Source organism: Sinohyriopsis cumingii, chromosome 5 (assembly GCF_028554795.1).
Source record: "Sinohyriopsis cumingii isolate HCF-2022 chromosome 5, ASM2855479v2, whole genome shotgun sequence".
Lineage (NCBI taxonomy): Eukaryota > Metazoa > Mollusca > Bivalvia > Unionida > Unionidae > Sinohyriopsis > Sinohyriopsis cumingii.
In genome coordinates this window covers 101,056,475-101,078,534 of record NC_142965.1, presented here as the reverse complement: position 1 = coordinate 101,078,534, position 22,060 = coordinate 101,056,475, and the positions used below count along the sequence as shown (strand labels likewise).

Genomic DNA, 22,060 nt, shown 5'->3' with positions numbered 1-22,060 from the left:
AAAATTTATGGAGCGAAGACTGGCACTCCAAGAAGAATTCCCTAACATATTCACGGACCAAACCAACAATGACTCACCACTAAATGACCCACTGAACCTCGATGAATGGAGAAAAGCACTCATTAACACAAAAAACCCACATCCCTAGGTGAAGACAACCTCGGCTATGACATCTATAAACATCTCCCGATAAATATGCAAAGAATCATACTTGACATGATAAACCTAATATGGCACACTGAAAACATACCCACATTATTGAAACAAGCAGTGGTCATAGCCATACCTAAACCAGGAAAAGACCCCCAAAACATAACATCATATAGACCCATCTCCTTGACTAACACCATCTGCAAAGTCATGGAAACAATGATCAACAACCTGCTAAGACACAACCTGGAACAAAACCACCTACTTACTGAAAATCAAAGTGGATTTAAAACCAAACGCTCCAACATTGATCAGCTAATTCGACTAGAAGCCAGCATTAAACTTGTCTTCAATGCCAAACGGAAAAAAGATAGGCACTTAATTGTTTTATTCATAGATCTCGAAAAAGAGTTTGATATGGTCTGGACTAAAGGCCTCATCTCCAAACTCAATCAATTCGGCATAGCAGGAAGAATGCACCGTTGGATCTCAAACTTCCTAACGGGGAGGTAAATCAAAACCAGAGTAGGCGATGCATTCTCCGAGACTTTCACTCTGGACGATGGAACTCCCCAGGGAAGCGTAATAAGTCCAATAATGTCCAACCTTATGATCAACATCCTTTGCAACAATATTACCAACAAACTAGTCGAACTGTCCCAATTTGCTGACGATAGTGGAATATGGAAGGCAGGCAACCCCAACAGCCAAAACAACATCAAGCAGCTACAGCAAAGCCTAGACGCCATCGGCAAATCGGCAGATAACTATGGATTCAAAATATATGATACTAAAACAGTAGAAATGCTTTTCTCCCCAACAAACAGGAAACCTACTACATACCTAAAACTCTGCATCCAAAATGCACCAATCCCATTCGTAAAAGAAACATACTATGCCTCGGCAAACAAGGACCTGCATAAGAAACTGGACAGCATACAATATAAAGCACTTAGACTATGTACGGGGACTCTACCTAACATCTCACTCGAGGAGCTCCAAATACTGACGGGAGATCTACCGCTGCACCTCAGACGAGAAGAGCACATATTGGGATATGCTGCCAGAATCTCAATACATCGAGACACCAACCCAACCGAAATGATGATTAAAATGTGCAACATTCCGTTCAGGTAAAAACGAGCTCTAAACCACCCAGCAGGTAAAAAAATACACACACTCTGTGATGAAATTCAACTATTTGGAATTCAAGCAGAACAATACAAAATCAAAGATACTACATCTTGGAAAAACTGCACGCCCATAATAAACCTGTCTGCCCAGAACTTAGGATCCAGACTATAAAATCCACCAAAAATACTAACATAAATCCAGAAAATCATCGAAGAAACTTGCTCTGGCTTCCTTAAAATCTACACAGACGGATCTAAATCGAAAGAACTAAACAGAACTGCTGCTACAATAGTGGTGTCGCAACAATAAGTTGAATTTGGCGCAAGACTCCTGGATGGCTGCTCCATCTACACAGCATAAATCTGGGCAATAAATGAAGCCCTCAAATGGATAAAGACCCAAACTCACAGCCAGTACGTTATTATAACAGACTCTCTAAGCGCACTCAAATCCTTAGAGACTGGCACGTCATAAAGTGGAGCAAATATGCTAGAGGACTCTTTGTTATCCGTCAAGGAGATCAAAGATTAACAACAAACCATCGAATTCCTATGGGTACCTTCTCACATCAATCTCATTGGCAACGATAGAGCTGACCGAAGGGCGAAATACAAACGCCTGAACAATGCAACAGAACCACTTAACTACAGTGGGTATGAGATATATAGCCAAATAAGAAGCAAAATGAACAAGAAATGTCAGCAGCTCTGGGACAACACCAACAAGGGCAGACATTTATACCAACTGCAAAAAGGAGGCCACAAGTGTAATCAAGACACCTTAAATCCTGGAAATCGTGGACATCCGAATTATCAATAGGATCAAAACAGGAAAAACTTTACTCCGAAACAGCTTTGGGAAACATCCCAGGAAGGAATTGAACCAAACTACTAACTGTCCACATTGCCCTGCTGCAGAAACACTGGACCACGTATTCAACACCTGTCCCATATACCATAATCAATGAGTCGGTTTCCAAGATTACCCCAAAAAAAATTAATTCCCCTACAACATACCTTGAGTTTTTGGACAAGGTACACAACAAAACATCGATACTACATACATGAACATAATATGGTACCTCAAACACATTAACAAACATAGCAACATATAAATACACCCACAAGTAATTATAATAACAATTAACAGAAGGGCTAAAACAGTAAGGTAAGACTGCTAGCTGAAGCGCAATCCCATGGTTGTTGTTGTGTGTGTGTTTTTGTGTGGGAATTTTTCGCATGTAGGCATGCAGCTAAAACAATACTAGCCATCATGGTATAAAAAAAAGAACACATATATTCCCCTAACTAAGTATACATATTATAAAGGTGGCAAACCCCCGCCATCAGGCTCAGATACACACGACAACAAGAGTGGTAAGATGTCAATAAGCACAAAAATTCTTAGGCCTCAACCATCTTAAGACTATAAGGTGACCTAATCCCAGTCTTCAGGCCCCACACACAAGGCGGAACTAAATAAACAACAACAACACAATCCCCAATTATTAACACATGTAAATCCAACAATGATACTCAGACCAAACATACTAATTTATACAACAAAAATGTGCACAATATACCTTCCAAATTCAATATAGCTATTAAACAAAGAATCATGGCAATTAAAGACCAGTCGCAAACATCAAGATCTAAAGCAGTGGAAGTCGAGTCGAAGCAGAACAGCAAACTCGAGAAAAACAGCTAAACAATTCAACAGCACGAAGAAAGAAAGAGGATAACACAGAATGGAGAAGGAGTAAAGAAGAAAATGTACATCGTTTTTCAAATTGCCAATTTATATGAGGTTCTTCCTTTGACTATTGAATACCTCTTTCGATAAAAGCTCTATCCCCACAACCCTAACCAGATCCTATGTATACCACTATCAAAAGTGAAAACCGAAAGTAAACAGCGTGACCCAAACACACCCAGCTGATTGAAAACATTTCGGAAAATCAAAAGAACACCATGTACACCAAATTCCAACTTCAATTAAAAATAGTAATGAAATTACACAACTTAAAGGATTAGGAAAATTACACGAGTGGCTTACACACCATTGGAATAGATTTCTGTGCACTAGTACAACTGGACTTAATTTGATCTTACGCGCTTTGCCGTTTCTGGGCGTACAGCTTTCCTGTGGCGTTCATGAATTAAAAAGTGTGACATTCGCAGATAAAAGCGGGACTGTAGTGGCTCCATTCCTACAGTCCCGATCAATTGAAAATCTCGACCTTCGAGACTTAACCAGTTGCGAAAGCACTAGTTGCGTAGGCGACTTTTATCCTTTAATTGATTGATTGATTATTTCACCACTGGTGCCAATACAGAGGGCCTGCCGCGTACACGTATCCGGCGACTTAAGAAATCAATAAAATCCTCGGACACTTTGGATATGTCTCACACATCGTCAACATAACGTCCCTTCAGTCTCATCTTCTCGTCAAATCGATTCGTGCATTGTACGGCATCAGTCACGAATAAAATAACAAATACGTGCTCGTGTCTTAGAAACCAGTCTCAAAGAAGTCTTACGATGGTTTACGGTGACAGTACGTCCATTACTGCAAGGCATCATTCACATTTCACATCAAACCAAACGCTTTTTTGAGAGAAACAAAGTAGCCTTGATTAAACTGGCAGATCTCCGCATCGACATGCAGACCAAAAAGTAAATCATTTTGAGACCTGGATGTAGCGGTTCTCTAGAAGGTGTCGTCATTCGCTCCTTCTTAAAATAGGACCCCAATGCCCCCCAAATCATCCACATGAGAAAAGCCACAGCAGCCTCAGGTTCTTCTACTTCTCCGCCGCTAGTGATGCTAGACAAACCAAATTTGACACCCGTTGTTCCCGATTTGATGAAAATATGTAAAACAGTATCTCCAGGAACCTCTCCTCCAGCGGTGACCCCCTCCTTCTCCTCAGCCTCAGTGGTAGCTGCTAACAAAGTACCTGCCACAAAATGATATTCCATGAGAGATCGAGCATGCTACAGAGTCAAGTGTTGCAACGATTTCAACACTTTCACTAAAAAGCTTTAGACGAAACAGCTCGACAGACTCTGAAAGATTTTAAGTCCCTGCTGAAAAAGTCTATTACCACTCCCCCCAGTGACCAAGATAGGCGCAACCCCACGGAGACCAGAGGAAGAAGAAGCACGAGAAGTCTTTCAAACACCGTTAGCGGCTTCCATCGCTAGTATAATTGCATTGTCCTTTTTGTCCTCTTCTCCCACACCCTAACGAGAACTCAAAGCTTGGGTTAAAAAGATGATGTTCACTCCTCCTTCGACAAAAGTGAAAAAAAAAAAATTGAAACCAGAAGGGCTATCCCATTACTGCCACCACCACCACCAAAACCACTACCCTCGACTTCTACTCCCGTGGCACGTCGGACACGTAATGCCGTTTCCAAACCACCACCTCACTCCATCCACAGTAGCATCAGTGAAAAGTGGGTGACTGATACAAAAAAGTCCTGATGGAGAATGTGTTAGCCAGCATTTACTACGATCCAGCCCATCCTGCGGGTTTCGAAGGAGTTCAGAAATTGTATCGTGCTGCCAAATCTCGACTGAAAAGTGTTTGTTTACCTCAAGTGCAGTAATGGTTACAAGAACAAGCCACGTACACCTTACACAAACCCATTCGACGAAAATGTTCCTGAAATCGCACCCGAGTGGAGGGTATCGATCATCAATGGCAAGCCGATTTAGCCGATGCCCCTCACTTGGCCACCTAAAATCGTTGCTACAAATATTTGTTTTATGTAATCGACGTCTTTTACAAATTTGCCTGGGTCGTGCCATTGACGTCAAAATCGAGCCCTGAGTTAGTGCGAGCCCTAAAACTGGTGTTGAAACAAAGTGGTCGTCACCCTCTCCGATGGCAAACCGACAAAGGACCGAATTTATGAACCAAACTTTCAAAAAAAAAAAAAATTAAAGAAACGAGACATTCATTTTGTCACCACCGAGAATCCAGAAAACAAAGCCAGCATCGTGGAACGTTTTTAACGCATCTTGAAAGAAAACGAATGTGGATATATTGTACGCATCAACACACTCTCAAATACATCGACGTCTTACCGCACCTGATCAAAGCATACATCCAATCTTACCATCGGAGCATTTGTTATGCCCCCCAAGAAGTGACACCCGACTGTGGCTGTCCCAAGAAAGATAAAGTGTTGACGACGGAAGATTGGGTGCGCATTGGCAAAACCAAACGCACTTTCGACAAAGGTTACTTACCAAACTGGATCACCGAATTGTTTCGTGTCACTGGAAGAGTGCGTGGTTGTCATCCTGCCGTTAATAAATAGGAAGACATGAACGGGGAAGTGTTAATAGGAACGCTTTACTTGCCCGATTTACAAAGCGTGACGAACAAAAAGATGAAGTGTACGACATCGAAAGCATTCTGGATCAAAGAACCCGTAAAGTTGGAAAACGTCGTGTTAAAGAAGTCAAAGTACGTTGGAAAGGATATCCATCCAGTTTTCATTCTTGGATCGACGCTTCGCAAGGCATCGACTATAAAAAGAAGTGACCATCATGCCCTTCAACACAACCTCAACCACTACAGTGACCACCCCTTCACCCAGGTCTTCTCTGCAAGACATACAAAAGCAACCCTTGTGGATGTGGTGTGGAGAACGTGTGCCTAAATTGCTAATCGTCTTTTTCTGCCAGATCATTGTGGTATATTGTGTCATCGGTGCTGACATTGTGAATTTGAGTTTGCAACAAGGAGACACGAGGGTTGCACGCTTTGAAAGAAGCCGCTTTGACACAAGGCAACGAATTTCTCCGAAGTGTCATCATCGACAAGCAAAACCCCAAAAAAGCTTTCTTGAGAGCAGGCAAAAATATCTTTCTTCAAACTGGCGAAGAAACTACTATAAATGCCCAGGACACTACCGAGTCAGGCATTCTTGCTCCCCTGACACCACAGCATGGACAAGGCAGAAAGAGACGACTAAGACACCCCTTCAGAGGGTTTTACACTCACAGAGCTAGAAAGACCAAGAAAAGAAGAACCGTCGCAGACTTAGACGTATATGATTAATAAATCGCAGAAAGAGAGGGAGAAAAAAAGTGATGCAGCGAGAGTCTTGCACCTGTTCCATGTCGGAACTGAATCTGTTTGTCATGCCACCCACCATGATGACGATGCGAGAATCTCAATTGGTAGAATTTCATCCCGTCTCCTCTTTGACGGATTCAGCTCCCACTGAATTTGAAATCAAAGGACAGCCCGAAGATTACTTACTTGAAAGTAAAAGTGATCCTTACCGCCCAACGACGATCTAGGCACAGATGATGCAATAGCTCCCGTCAACAATTTCATGCATTCCTTGTTTAGTTACGTGGATTTGTAATTGAATAACAAACTGGTCAGCAGTAGCATGGATACTTACTCTTACCGTACCTACCTAGAAAATCTCTTGACGTACGGAAAAGATGCCAAGAACACTCATCTGGATGCTTGCGTCGTATGAAACCTAACATGCAGGGCAAGTTCAACATCATTACGATTGCTGGGGACGACAAAAATTTGGGATATAACGACCGTCGAAGCAATATTGCTCTAAGCCTTAGTTTAGAGCTGATGGATCATTTACATTCGCACATACGTTTACAAGAGAAGTATTTGCTGAGTCCGTCTCAGATCGAATCGAAACAGTGCCACTTTCCAGTTGATGGCTACAAAGTATGCCACTAACAAAACTGTCATCCAAGAAGCTCGACTATATGTGCGAAGGAAGTGTTACCTAAAGTGGGAAACGACATCAGTCACACTTTGAGCATAACGACTGCCAAGTATCCGATACGACGAGTGGAAGTGAAATGTTTCACCATTCCCAAGGGTCAACGGTCCATGATCGAAGATTATCTGTTCGAATGACATTTACCCAAGTGTTTAGTCATTGGCATCGTCCTGAATTCAGCTTTTAATGGAGCTTACCATCAAAATCTTTTTAACTTTCAACACTTTGGCGTGTCCAAAATCGAAGTCAGTCGCGATGGCAAGGTGTTGTGTACCAGCCCTTTCGAACCTGATTTTTCTCCCAAGAAGAATTACTTGAGATCGTACTTGTCCCTGTACAAAGCCACCGGACAGTTAGGGACTAACACCAGCCATGGCATTTCGTACGACGATTAGCAGGAGGTTACGCTTTGTGGGCTTTTGGTTTCATTCCAGACCAAGGCAGCAACGAGGAACATTTCCACCCTCTAAACTATGGTCAGATTCATGTGGAACTTCAGTTTACAAACCGAAACCCTGATGAAACGGAGAACCTCATCCTGTATGCCGAATTTGATAACAGTTTGAGATAAGTCATTCTAGGCTATTATAAGCTATAGAAGACTCTTATCTTTCCTTGAATGGTTGAAAATCTTTGGAAAAGGAATGGGAGAATATCGTGGGAGCAGAACCCAAAGAGAAAGACGAAGAGGGGATGGTCTTGTTTAGATGGCCAGAACAAGAACAACATTTAGTCTCCTGCTTTGCCATACACCTGTCAGAAACCATGATAGGGTTGACCAAGATAAATTGCTACGGATGTCAAAACGATCATTCCAGTCAAATTCAACATCAATGTCTGATGATGAGTCAAGAAGAAAAATTTGACGAGTATTTGGATGACGAATGGGGTCTCATCTCGGAAGAAGCATTGTTGCATCACATCAAATCTCTCTTGGCCCATGAGTACGGAGACAAGGCGAAGAGACATTTGCTTGACTGAGATTTTCAAGCAAAAAGTCAGGATTGAATTGATAACTTATCAATATCAGTGAAATCCAAAACAGAAGAAAATAGAATGGACACCTGGGAACTTTATTACCTTTTAAAAAACAGTTCGTTCACTGCTTCTTGAAATCTTGTGGTGTGCGCTAAAGATTAACTGCCTCATCGCAAACATAAAGACCATCAAGCTTATGTCACCAACACGGACGACAGACATCTCACAGAAACCCACTGGGTAGCTGTCTACTTTCCCCACGATGCTTGTGTGGAGTATTTTGATTCGTATGGATTACCGTCTTTAGAAGACGACATCATTGACTTTATGAGAAGAAATGCCCAGACGACTCGCTTCAATAATGTGAAATTACAAGGCATAGATTCCATGGTGTGTGGACAATACTGTGTGCATTTTCTTCGTCAACGAGGTCTTGGATATCCCTTAGAACATTTAGTGACTTATTTTGATTGTAACTCTTCTAGAAACGATTAAAATGTACATCGATGGTTTTGTGACCATTATGGATATATATTGTCTTTAGCTAGGTAACGTAGTTTACATCAATAGCGAATGACTTCGATCAGTTGCAGTCTAACTTGACTTCACAACGTTGTCCAAGTAGTCAAAAATGTTATTTGATATTGTATGATTTGTGATAGTATATGGTGGTTAATTGTTAGTTGAATAAAAATGATATGTTTGGAAAAAAGTGGTGGTGGTTTGTTTGAATTTTTTTTTCATTATACATGCTCTTTGATTTCTCTCTATCCGTTACCATAAGATGAGCTATAGCGTTCCGACCTAAAAAACCGTAGGGATGTTTTCTATCGCATCCGCGCTTGAGCCATATAAAGCGGGACAGTCTCCAGTCTGACCATCCATTGTTGACTCGTCATCCTATGAAGATGACTTTCAATTTAGCTAAACTGAACTAAGCCCACGTCAATTTACATCGTGTTAGGCAAAACCTGAGACCCAAGCCTGATGAGAATGAGAATGTCGGGCTGTTAAAAGTGGCCTAAGACCTGATAGAAGAGGTGTTTAAAGAAGAAAGGATTGAGAAGCATAGTCTTCAGAAGCAGAGAAAGCAGCAGCAGCAGCAACAGCATGAACCAGATAGATTCTGTGTTGACTGCCAAGTGGCAGACCCTATCCTGTCGGAAAGCCTGCGGCCAGACGGGGACCTAATCATAGACAAAAAGAGATTGCCATAAGCCCCCAACAAGCAGACCTTTTCAGGGCTACCCCAAAAATCAAGAAAAAAGATTGTAGTCAAATTGACATAATACGTCTGTCTTTATGATTGTCTGTGGGTTAAAACAATAGAGGTGTGTCTATAAACACCTCGTTTCACTGACTTGTAAGTTGTGTTCTTTTTGTGTGTATAAGTGGTAATAAAGTGTGTTTGTGAGTAAAAATGTTACCGTGAGTGTTTCTTTTAGGTCCACGCTTCCATGTTATTGATGATGATTGTGTATTGTTTAGTTTTTGTGTAAGGGGATGTTTTCCTCATGTCCGCGATTCAGGGATATAAAGCGAAGCTTTCGTCAGTCTGGCTACCCATCGTCAACGAGACAAGATCAGAGAAAATGAGCAGAATTAGTAAATTACTGGAAATTCAGATGCACCTGGATTATGCCAGGCGACTCCTGGACGAGCTACCCATGGAGGCGATCCAGGAAAGTGCGATGATAGAAGAAGAGGAGGGAAAAAAGAAAGAAGAGTAGAAGTAAAAGTAAAGAACAATTTTGCCTCACCTGATAATTAGGCATCTGTGTGAGGTCAAGCCTGAGGTGAGAACTCCAACACCACCACGTCAGCCACAGCCACAGCCACTACCACCAGTACCAAGAGCTGCTATCCCCCAGACAGTAAACTGGGAGGAGGAGTTGGAAAGACAGCGGCAAGAGTGGAAGCCTCAGCGAGAGTAAGCACGACAACCACAGCATCCACGGGTCTTGCGTAGAAGACAGAGGCAACAAATCTTCACTATCCGTCGTACTGAGGAATGGGATAGTGAAGCAACTCAAGCCCCCTCTGCACCCCCAAGAACAGCATTCAATTTGGACAACGACTGGAGTAGACGTTGCGTGTGTGGGGCCAGACCTGGGAGTTGTCATCATTGAAAGGTGCATCTGAAGTTGAAAAAACACATCCCTTCTCATGGCTTACCAAATCTCTAGAATAGAAATACTGATCAAGTTGCCAATGAGATAATGATGTATGTGTGCGCGCGTACGTTTGTGAGTGTGTATGTGTCTTTGTGCGCGCGTACGTTTGTGAGTGTGTGTGTTTGTGCTCGCGTACGTTTGTGTGTGTTTCTTTCTTCCTTAACTAAAACCCTCGTCCATGTACGAAATAATGCTTGTTTATGTGTGAAAGTAGTGCCACTATAGACACTAACTCTTTTACTGATGTGATTGTAGGTGGTGTTTTTTGTAAACCAGTGTATTGTTTTGTATAATAAATGTATTTTAGGTTAGCAATCTCATCATTGTTGATTGTTTGGTAGGTAATATGGGTAGTTGGTGAGAGGGGGTGTTTTCCTTCACGTCCGTGCTTGAGACATTTAAAGTGAAGTCTTTGTCATTAAAAAAAATATATATATAAGCAACTATTTGGACAAAGTAAGACCCAAAAAATCAAAGATATAAGGTCGTCAAAACATCCAAGGCCCCCTGGCCCAGCCGCGCAAGATGGCAAACTAAATTTACTATACGAACGATATAGGACCCAAACTAAACAATTTATATGGTGGTCATGACGCCCCAGACCATCAGATCCCGCCGCACAAGGTGGCAGCCAAATATATAACACTAGGAAATAAGTCCCAAAATTAAATTATGTATAAAGTGGTCATAACACCCAAGACCATCAGGCCCAGCAGCACAAAGTGGCAACTAGAAATGTAGCTCTAAGGTTTAAGGTAAATGTAAGACCCCAAACTTCGTAACATATAAGATGGTCTTAAGCCCAGGACTATCAGAGCCAGGTACACAAGGTGGCAAACCTAGATTCAGAATCTAACATAACTGCCATCTAAGGTAACCATGTCTTTTCGCACTACTCAAAACTCTACCTTTTTCTATCTAGTCAAAACAGCACAGAGTTTTCTTTCATAATTGTGTAAGACGACACATTTTAGGCCCTGAATCTGGAGTCTCTTAGCATCCTTCTGTCATCCGGCGCCAACCTGCCCTCCATCCTCCCTTGCCTCAGACGGACACAACAATTTATCAGCGTGCAATGCACGCATAAATCAAATCACAACCGACATTCAGTTCTACTGAGACAGATTAAAACTTCTTACATGAGTGTATGTTGGGTCTATTCCCACTCAAATACTCAGTACAGTAGATACAGACTTTAAACATGAGTGTGTGTTGGGTCAAGTCCCACTCATGATAGCCTAAATTGCAGGTTGTATGGGACATTATAGTCCCATGACCTGCCAGCTAAATTTGTCAGCACTCTTTAAGTGCAGAAATGCATGTGGCATGTGGCACTGATTCTTTCCCCCACGAACAATTTATCAGCCTGCTGTGCAGGCACTAAACACTCGCACATGTCCTTGCGGGCGAACGCGACTATAATTAAACTGACTGACTGACTCACATTCGCGCCACTAAACACTGAATAACAACAAAAGACAAGCAGCTATTTGGACAAAATGATAAAATCGAAAGAGGTGCTGGATACCATACGCATGGTAAAAAAAGTCCTTATCAGAATAGAATATGGTGCCTATAGTCCCCACCGTTTGAAGATGGAGGTAAATAATTTGAAGAAAAGGAAGGATATTTTAAGGAACCTGATCAAACAGGAAAAGGAGGAAAAGGAAGAGATAGAGGACAAAGAGAGAATGAGACGATGAAGTGAAACAATAATGAAAGAAGAGGGAAACAAAAAAGAAAAAAGAGATAGAGATAAAGGAAGAAGAAGAGAAGAAAGATGAGAAAGAAAAGAAAAATATAAAAATAAGAGGTGGGTGGAGGAAAAGACGAAAAGACAGAAATTAGAAGACAAAGAAGAAGAAACCCAAAAGGTCCTTTTCATGGCCACTCCACTGCTATTTACTCTCTTGCCTATACATTTGTAGTAGATATTTTGTGTTACAGATTTATGTTCATGAATCAATGTTTGTGTCATATCTCTATGTCTCTGTCTATGTCTCTAACTCTGTCTCTATATGTCTCTAGAGTAACGCGTATTCAGGCCAACCCCTGATGTTCCGCCCGATTGAGGTCAGCCACTTACAACATTGTTGCCAATGTCCAGTCCCATGACGTCACCCTGTTCAATTCATATTGTCCCTAAACAGTCCCAACCTATGTTAAACGTTCCCTTGTCCCGCTATAGTCCCAACCATGTTAAATTTCCCTATATTAAATTCCCATTTGTTCCCAAAGGGTAACACCCTTTCTTAACATAGGGTTCCCATTGTCTCTGAATCGTCCCCCTTCACTACTAGCGGATTCAATACCTGGAAAGGAAAGGTCAGTTTGGTAAGACATATAAATGGACGATATCTACGTTTGTTGAGTATATATAAGGAAAAGTTTCACGAGTGAATTAGAAAGCATTGCATTCTCACGAGGGCATCGCCATTCATGAAAATACAAAATGTTTCCAATTGGCTAGTGATGTGTTTCCTAATATCTACTAAATAAACACATTTTGTCTTTCTATTATGTATTTTAAAGGCAAAAGCTATCTATTTGCACGGATTTCTATCTTCATTCTGTGCCAATGCAATTAACTGCTGCATCGATTTAAAAGGTTCCAGATTTGTCAATAATTCTATAACAGTAACCTTTTACAAATTTAGCTTGTACAATGTAATGCTTCATATTGAGTATCATGTCAAACTAATGACTGCATTTGTGCGAAGTTGAAAATAATTTTATTTTCGTTAGACAGTTCTTGGGCGGATTAATACAGTGAACATTATTAAGGTGGGAACTGTGGAAATATCAGAACAGCAACCTGATTAAAATTAGATCTCCAATGTCCCACGTGGAGATCTGATGGACGCTAATAAGAGGTCGTGTTATGTTGAACTTGTGGTTCACCAATCGAATCACAACTTTCAAATTTCTGAAAGTGTCACACGTCATTCGTTATTCATAACGTATAATTACATATAATTACAAACGATAATGCTTCCAAAAATACAAATTTGCAACGCCTTATCAGATATGATACTAAACGTAAGTGGATTGCAAATTCTAAAGGTCGCCAAAACATGAACTTTTTGATGGTGTCTATCAGATCTACACGTAGTACTGTGGAGATCTGATTTTAATCAGATTGTACTACACTACGGTCATATCCGACCGATTTCAAAGCCTAACTTCTTTAAAGGAAAAAATTAATAATTGTGAGATTACTTGTATGGATTATTGTTCTTTATTGTGTTCAGTTCAGCATTCAAACTTGCATCTATTGGCCATGACAGACATGTTATTTAATTCGATTATCACTTAATTTTGGTTTCCAATCAAAGCTCGTCGATGTCAGATTTCTCCTTACTTTTCTGATATGATTACAATTAAAGTGAGAGTCAGAATCAGTACGTAAACAATGTTATTATTATATTTAATCAAGCATTTTCCATAACAATTTGTCCGTTTTTTGTAGAGTGTAAAATGCATTCGATATTGATAGGTAAGAGAATAACGAATGGTAACACTTCATGTAAGTTCAGCTATTAATAATTTGCAGGAGTCATGTGGAACGTAATTAAAACAGTTAATACTTAAAGCCTGGTTTATTTTTTGGTTTATGTTCAGGCCATTTTTCTTATGACGCCTCCTTATTCATTATACAAATTTTTAATAGAGTGTCTACAATCTTGACTAATTGTAAAGATCTGTTAGTCCTGATCGATCGATCAGTAGAGAGAGTGAAAGAAGAATAAGAAGAATGAAATAGGCACAAATATGGAAATGCGTATTTGAATAACATACATAAGGGCAGATATATTTCCTAATTGCGTAAAGAAGGTAGTTCCGAAAGAGATGTTGACACTGTGGTTATAATAGTGATATCGCTATTGTGACCATTTAATTTTTCTCCTACCAGTATGTTTCCATATGTCAGTATGAAATATATAATACTGTGTTTTACTACATTCTTTTCATGTATAAATATTTGTTTTGAAACAGAACAGGTCATATCTTAGGTATTGTTTTCAGTTCACTATAAATTAATAACAGAATCATTGTTTTTAGGAAGTGTGCTGCAAGACTTAGACGTAGGAGAAAAGGTACACAATGGAAGACTGACATAAAAGAATATTTTTCATTCCAGAGAGGGTTATCCAAAAATTGTACAATTGTCGTATTTTCAGACAGATCTGCTGTTCATACTTTGTGGGTTGAGATTGTAGAGTCTAAACGAATGGAAGATCTGTTGAAATTGAGATCTAGCCAGCAATTAGTACAAATTACAAACACCATGTCTAAAACTATCGTGGTTCGTTATGGACAATCTATCAGGGTTGATGCTCGTGGTAGCATACGGGTTCCTTCACACTACCAGCTGGACTACATGCAAATCAAGTTCACAGGGAAAGAAGAAAACAGTTATATAAGATTTCAAGTTGAGATTGTGGACACAAACTCAAGTGCCGTGCTGGAATTTAGGTTGGGAAAGAAACAGGTTCACGTTTGTCCATTTGAAGCGGATGAATGGTTAAGACAACGGAGTGGAACATCCCAGTCTCATCCGAAATTTGAGAGACAAGCCTCTGCTTTCTTTGTTAAGAGTAAGTAAAATAATGTACTTCCCATCCCTTTGGTTCAAATAATTAAATCAGTTTTTTTATTGTGTGAGTTATTAAAATGTTATAAATTTCTGCAATAAGATTATATTTGGAATTTCTTCTAACTATTCAGGGTCCAGTTATTTGTTTAGCATCTTGTAAGGTTTGTTTATATGTACTAAGTACATAAATAATTGTAGAGCCACCATCCTCCTCTCTATATACATTCATTTCGTCAACAAAGCATCGAAATAATCACTATTCCGTTTGTATCAGCCATGTGTTCAACTGCTACCATATTGATTGATCTAATGATTACAGGAATTTAGCAAGTTGCGTCTGCATCAGAAATATATGACAGCAATTGTTATCACTCCGTTATACAATCTGTTATTTATTTGACCATAATTTCAACTAACTTGTGTTAGTACTGAAATAGAAAATTAGGGTCGTTTCACTGACTCAGACTATACATGCTGATTTGGTTTGGTTAATTTGCTTATGAAAATACTTTATTAACTAGTTTGATCCAAAGAAGTGTGTTCTAATGGGTAGTATGCCGTCAGTGAATATTATAAAGGAATACGAATATATAATGACGTAGCTACAAATGGACAGAGAACATCTTCGTTCCGACCTGTGCTAGTGTTGAAATAAGAAATTATGGCTATTTCATTAGCTGAAAAGCTATATCTTAATTCAATTTTGGTTATTTTGGCGTAAGGAAATATTAACGAGTTTGATCCACAAAAGTGTGTTGTGATGGGTGTTATGCCTTTATTTGCAATTTAGCATGACTATAATTACAGATTAACTTTGTTACAGTTCGTCAGATAACCCAATTAAACTAGACCTCTTGCAGCTTCATTTTCCGGATGACAAGAATTGAAGAATTCTGTACCAATTTTTATAGTGGAATATTGTTTCGTCGGAGCGATGGGTTCTTTGGGCTAAGATAGCGTGATTGATTTCATATCTACTTAAACTTATAACCAAATATATTCACTTATGGGTCAGTGTAGACAGTACTTTGTAAAATCAAACCTAAATTGGGTCACTCAGTCCAGGGAGGTCACGAAGGTGATCCGTAGTTGAACTATAGAAGCTGCTTTTGGCGATGGGGTTAATTCGATCTATGAATACATTTAAAATATGAGGATATCTGTTCTTGATACATAACATTGTTTTATTGATTTATCAGCTCACATTCGCTGACTTCTGGCTTAGATTTCAGGTCGAAGGTGTTTGCACGTTACTTATATTTACCAGTTATATCAATGCTATGAATTATACGTCTTACTGATCCCCGCATTCTGGTCATTGTTTTGCCCAGAACTATGCACTAAATGCTCATGCACATCATTATAAACTAATATGGGCTGACAGGACAGAAGAAAGTAGTATTGCCACCTGCATGGTTATACGTTTCTATGCATTGTATACGTCAAGAGAGATGCACAAACAACCTGGTCCTACGGACATGTTTTCAAACCTTGTCTTTAATGTGTTTTTCGGCTTTGGGGAGTGAATTTCTAACTGGCTCTCTAAAGTGATTTTCTTTGCGAGAGCTTATAAGAGGTCAGTCCTATGGTTATCGTGACGCATTTGATTCGTTAAATTTTCATCATCTGAGTTCAGTGTATAGATAATGGTACATGTAAGTAGCTGCCAAAACACGATTCAATTTTATTTACTATCACACCCCATTTATCCATGATCGTAGCCTTTGTTTATTTTTACTGAAACGGAAACAAATAAAGACGATAGTTGAACTTTAGTTAGAAAAGAAGCAATGAGGAAAATTAGATTCTGATCTATTTTACAATCTGTCAAATGACCATATCCCTGCTCGAAATAAATTAGTTATCAAATTGATGCTCTATAGAATGCAGTTGGTATCAAATGAAGACTTATCTTGGTCCATATAACTGGCAATGATGAAACAAAAATGCAAAACATAAACAACATATTTCGTTCCAGACCAGACCCTGTGTGTTCGAAGTCTTCAAGTCCTCGCCAGACAAATTCCAGTTCAACATGCGAAAGAGCTGGCGATTGAACTTGGACTGTCTAACAACGAGGTGGAGCACCTAAAGGCTTGTGGGTTTCGAGGCATGGAGCTGATTCTGGAAATCCTTCTCAAATGGCGCCACAAATGTCAAAAAGAAGCAGACGACATGGTCGGTGAACTTGCAACGACACTAAATGAGCTCTCCTTGAATGATCTGGCATCAATACTCTTGAAGGCATCAAGAGGGCAAAAGTGTTTGAAGACTGAATATTTTGCAAAGTAAAGGGTCGAAGTAACTGAGGTTGTTTCAGTCTGCTGAAAGCATCAGTATTGACTTGATTATACCATCATTATGGGCGACCCCTCCATTAATTGGATCTCACGGCGTCAGGCTAACACCATAAAAGGACAAATAGTTATTATCCAAAATAAAGTTTAACATTAGGTCCTATTAATGACGTTTTAAGGCTGTAAGGACATTCAAAGTGCTGACAGGTTAAAGAATAAAGTTTGTAAACGACCCTGCCACAACAGAGCTGTTCAGGAATATACGAAATGAATACTTTATGCACAAGTTTAGTAGTGGCTTAAGATAACAACAAATTTAATGTGGAAATAAGAATTCAGGATTAACATTTATCACTTTTGTGTTATTGTGGTCCATATACATTTATTTTATTGATCTAACTTGCACATGTGTAATAATATCACATGTCTGTACAACTGACACTGTGACGTCGCACAAGGCAAGGAACTAATGTAGAGTACTATACCTTCATTTGGACGCTTTGTGTGGGAGTGTTATTAAATACAATCAGCATTTTCATCATGTAATAAATAGAATGCTATATATTTTCTCTTTCCAGGTTTGAGACTCCTTCAAAAATTTAAATAGTTTGCTTTGTCAAAGATCGTAAAGATAGCAATTATTTAACTTGCATCATAAGTAACATTGCAAATGAACATTCAATGCAGAGTTTTTCTCTCTTTCTCTCTCTATCTCTCTTTCTCGTATGTTATTAATTCGCGCTCGTTTTATTCATTTAATGCAAAATGTAATGTCATATGATTGTTATCTCTAATTAATAAGATGTTAATTATATTGGCAAAAGAAATAAAGCAAAATCGTATGCATGCATGCATGCATGTATGTATGTATGTGACAGGCGTGTTGCACGCTTAGCACATATCAAAGACTAATGTGACACATATTTTGTGTAGAGTTGGATCTTATTACGCACAGTACTTGTAACGTTGTTTTCAACATTATGCTTTGTTCATTATATTAGTATTGCATCGTTTTCGTACCATTGTTTTATCGTTTCGATTCGTTAATGTACCGTTCCTCTAAGAGTCCAATTAACACCATATAGCCAGTATTGTGCTGATGCGACTCTAAATTTATACACATTCATGTAACCATTTCGTATTGCTGCAAGATAATTTCTTAGCTTCTCGCCACCTTTATTTTTTAAGTTCGGTTTTCTGTTTTCATTTAACTTGGACAAAGTTAACCGATTCCGTGTAAATTCAGTTGAAAGGGATGTACTTTCTGAACATTAAATAACAACAGTTCAAATCGTTTGGTTTGGCGTACCATATCTTACTGTTTCTTACCGTTCTAAATATTCTTCCTAATGGTATCAATCGTATCATTTCATATTCGCACTTTCTTCAACTGTCTGCTCACTTAGCGTTTTTTAATGTTTCCATTTAAATTAAACCATATTTTAAACCAATACATCGAAAAACAAGCTTGATTGAAACACAGATATATACTTGCACCCAAATTAATCCGTTTGCAAATAAAGCAGATAAAAAGAAGACATGATTGTGAGGGCATGTTTTGAATGCCGTTTTTACGGTCAGGGTATAATCTTGAGACAAACTTAAATAATGTTGTTGTTTGTTTTTTTTTGTTTGTAGAAAATATAATAGGAAATGACTTTAAGATAGTTAGTAAATTGTGAATAATAAAACATCCCTCAAAGGCTTTGGTATAAAGAGGTGTGTATTTATTATGCTTGGTACTATTGTCTATACAAATGATTATTCGATGCATACACTATTAAATTAACGTATTTACGGGAAATATTTTATGGGACCATTTGTAATGTGTCTTAGAAGTCTGGAATTAAGTAAACTCTCCGATTTCCACCCTAACATATGTGGAAAATGTTAAATGTACACAAATTACATGTCGAAAATATATCTATAGAAACAATAACTACAATAAAGTAACAACAACGATTCAATCGTACAAATTGATTTTGGGTGCAACATGATGTGCAAAGCGATGTAAGTGGACGATAAAGTACATGACAATATGGTGTCTTTCAAAATGGATCATCCTAATGAAATTTCAGAGTAAACGGTCGGCACCACTTATCAATGTAACACATAGAAGAATTCGATAAAATATGTTCTCAGTCTTCTTAATTTCAACATCCTTTAGATCCCTGCTCCTGTTGAAATGAACCCTCTAAGTTTTACACATGTCATGCAGATGCTGGCAAGATATCAAACTTCCGAGCGACTCAAAAGGAGTATGTTAAGAAATTCCTATGGTGTTTTGTCTCATTTTTACCGGATATACGGGTTAAGTATACTAGGATTTGCGTATGGGAATTAGAAGTGAGAGTACACATCTGTTTGGGGTAACTCTTCTCTAAAGTGAGAAGATTCTTTTCTCAGGTTCGATTAGGCAAAATTATTTACTCGCCAATGCTGTTAAAATAAATGTTTTTCCTAACCCAGTGGACTGGACTTTGTACCATGAAGGGTTATGTAGGACACCTTCATGCACTATATGTAGTAACATCTATAAATTTGTCTCATCTGGGAAAATTTGCTTTATTTTATTAGACTAAGATTAAATACCAAATGTATTGTGTGTTTGATATATTTGATTTTAATAATGTATCAACAATGCCATCATATATTTATGTAATCGATGTAAATGTATATGTATGATGTGAATGCAAATTGGCCGCTGGTCAATCGACTAAATGCAAGTACAAATCTATCATGTATCTTGTCTATTAATATACACTATTAAGACATGTAGAAATATGTGTTAATATATAAAGTACTGTATTGAATATAAGAATGTATGCTTGTAGTTTGTCTTGTATGAATACTACTTGGTGTTATTTATATTATTGTTTAAATAATAATAATAATAATAATAATAATAATATAGAGATGCGTTTGAAATGTTGGAAGCATATGTACTGACTTTAAATAAAGAGTTGAACTTTCCAACAGCGTAGACCAAATGTATCGGGTGCCATTCTTGAATGAAAAATAACGGATTAAGTCTCTATCTTACCATTCCTTCATTTGTTCTTACCATATAATACTACAATAATGTATGTGCATGTGTTTTTTTATGACTTTGTGTATAAATGTAGGTTTATAGAAAAATACGTTTCTGCTAATCTGGTATTGAAGAAAGAACACAATGAAAGGAATGCAGTTCGTTCTGGAAATTTTATTTTGGTATTTGTTTGTGGAATTGTTTCTTGAATATTAACTTAGATCTTTTTGCGCCTATTAGTCTCAATTTATATATTCAGCAGACTCTGTTCAAGCCTTACGTAATTAGGTAATCTTCCTCATACTTGAACTAACAATTACTGTACGAGTGAATGTTTTGCCAAATCGAAAAAATCTAATATGTTTGTACATTTTCCTATCTTGCACATATTTACCGCTTGTATAAAATAAATTTGGACGTTGTGCAAGCAAGAAATAACAAGGTCTAAGCCAAATGCATGCAAATTGTACGGTACAACTGCTGAGCCTGTAGCATGTAAATGCTACATCCCTGAAGCTGAACTGTGTAGGTATATTCGAACTAATTATATCTTTTTAATTCATGAAATAATAATAATAATAATAATAATAATAATAATAATAATAATAATAATAACGTTGATTTAGCATAGCGCCTAATCTTAAGAATCTCTAATTACTTCCCAATGACAGAAAACACCCAACAAAATATGCAACAAGATTACAAAAACAAACATCATAAAATTACAAAGCAAAAACATGCTGACAATAGTTAAGGAAGTAAATATTTTTAAGTCTTAAGGTCTGTTATAGTTAAAAAGGTGAGTTTTAAGAGCACCCTTGAATGAGATCACAAAGTTCTTGTGTCTAAGATCTATAGGCAATTTGGTCAAAGTAGCTCGGCTCTGGTACGCAAAAGAACTTTGTCCGTGTGAGTGAGAACAATGAGAATGCTATTGTCGGAAGAAGAGCTAAAGTTGCTAGATGGGATGTACACAGGATGAGGTGAGATAGGTATATTGGACTGGATGGACCGGAGCCAGTGAATGAAATGTAGCATATTGTGCAGATTTTGTGTTTGGTTCTGGATCCAAAAGGTCGCCAGTGAAGGTTACTGTGTGTGTGTGTGTGTGTGAAGGGGGGGGGGTCGGTGTCTCAGTTCTTCGTACTCTAAGGATGATCCGAGCAGCCGTGTTGTGAACATTTTAAAGTTTCATTAGACGAACATGATAGAAGAAAATTACAATAGTCCAGTCATAAAAGTAATAAGAAAAATACAAGTGTTTTAGAGTCATCATCCGAAAGAAAAATGCGAATGGAGCTGATGAGTCTCAGCTCCAGGTATGCAGCCTTGAATATGCTCATTGCATGATGCTATAATGAGAGCGTTCTGTCTTGAGTGACACCCAGGTTTCGTACTGACTGAGTAAATTTAATGTTGTTATTACCGATCCTTATTATCCGAGGTAAAGAATGTAAATCAGAAAGTCGTTTCGTGGTGGTGAGGATAGCTTCAGTTTTATCATCATTCGTCTACAGTTTGTTACAAGTCATCCATGACTTCACATCGGAAATGTACCTCTCTACGCCTTCGATGATATCATCAACTTGAGTTATGCAGCTAGATTTGTATATTTGAGTGTCATCAGACACCAGTTTTCAATCTATGACGCTGACGGTATAGAATGAAAAGAACGGGTCCGAGAACAGAGCCTTGTGGAACACCAACACATATCAACTGGGCTGGAACGTTTTCTATTTACGGACACTATTTGTGTCCTGTTCACTAAGTAGGACTTAAACCATAGTAAGACTGTATCGTTAATGGGGAAGACGATGAAGTAATATATCATGGTCTATTGTGTCAAATGCCGCAGACAAGTCAAGCATGGCGATGATTGCAAAACTTTCCAATATACAAATCAGAGAGAGGGTTAACTG

General features: G+C 38.5%; 1 protein-coding gene across 5 annotated transcripts in view; it reads left to right on the top strand.

Annotated features, from left to right (window-relative positions):
* LOC149799881 (uncharacterized) overlaps positions 1 to 20,567 on the top strand; it is a 61,320-nt gene extending 40,753 nt beyond the window's left edge. For 4 of the 5 annotated variants that reach the window (XM_089959323.1, XM_089959322.1, XM_089959324.1 and 1 more), the window contains 2 exons: positions 14,279 to 14,814; positions 16,792 to 20,567. In XM_089959323.1, coding sequence (XP_089815449.1) covers positions 14,279 to 14,814; positions 16,792 to 17,105 — 850 coding nt within the window. In that variant the 3' untranslated portion in view covers positions 17,106 to 20,567. Of the gene's footprint in view, positions 1 to 14,278; positions 14,815 to 16,791 lie in introns of those variants that run through there. The other variant, XM_089959326.1, reaches the window with a different exon arrangement.
* Positions 20,568 to 22,060: the final 1,493 nt, after the last annotated feature.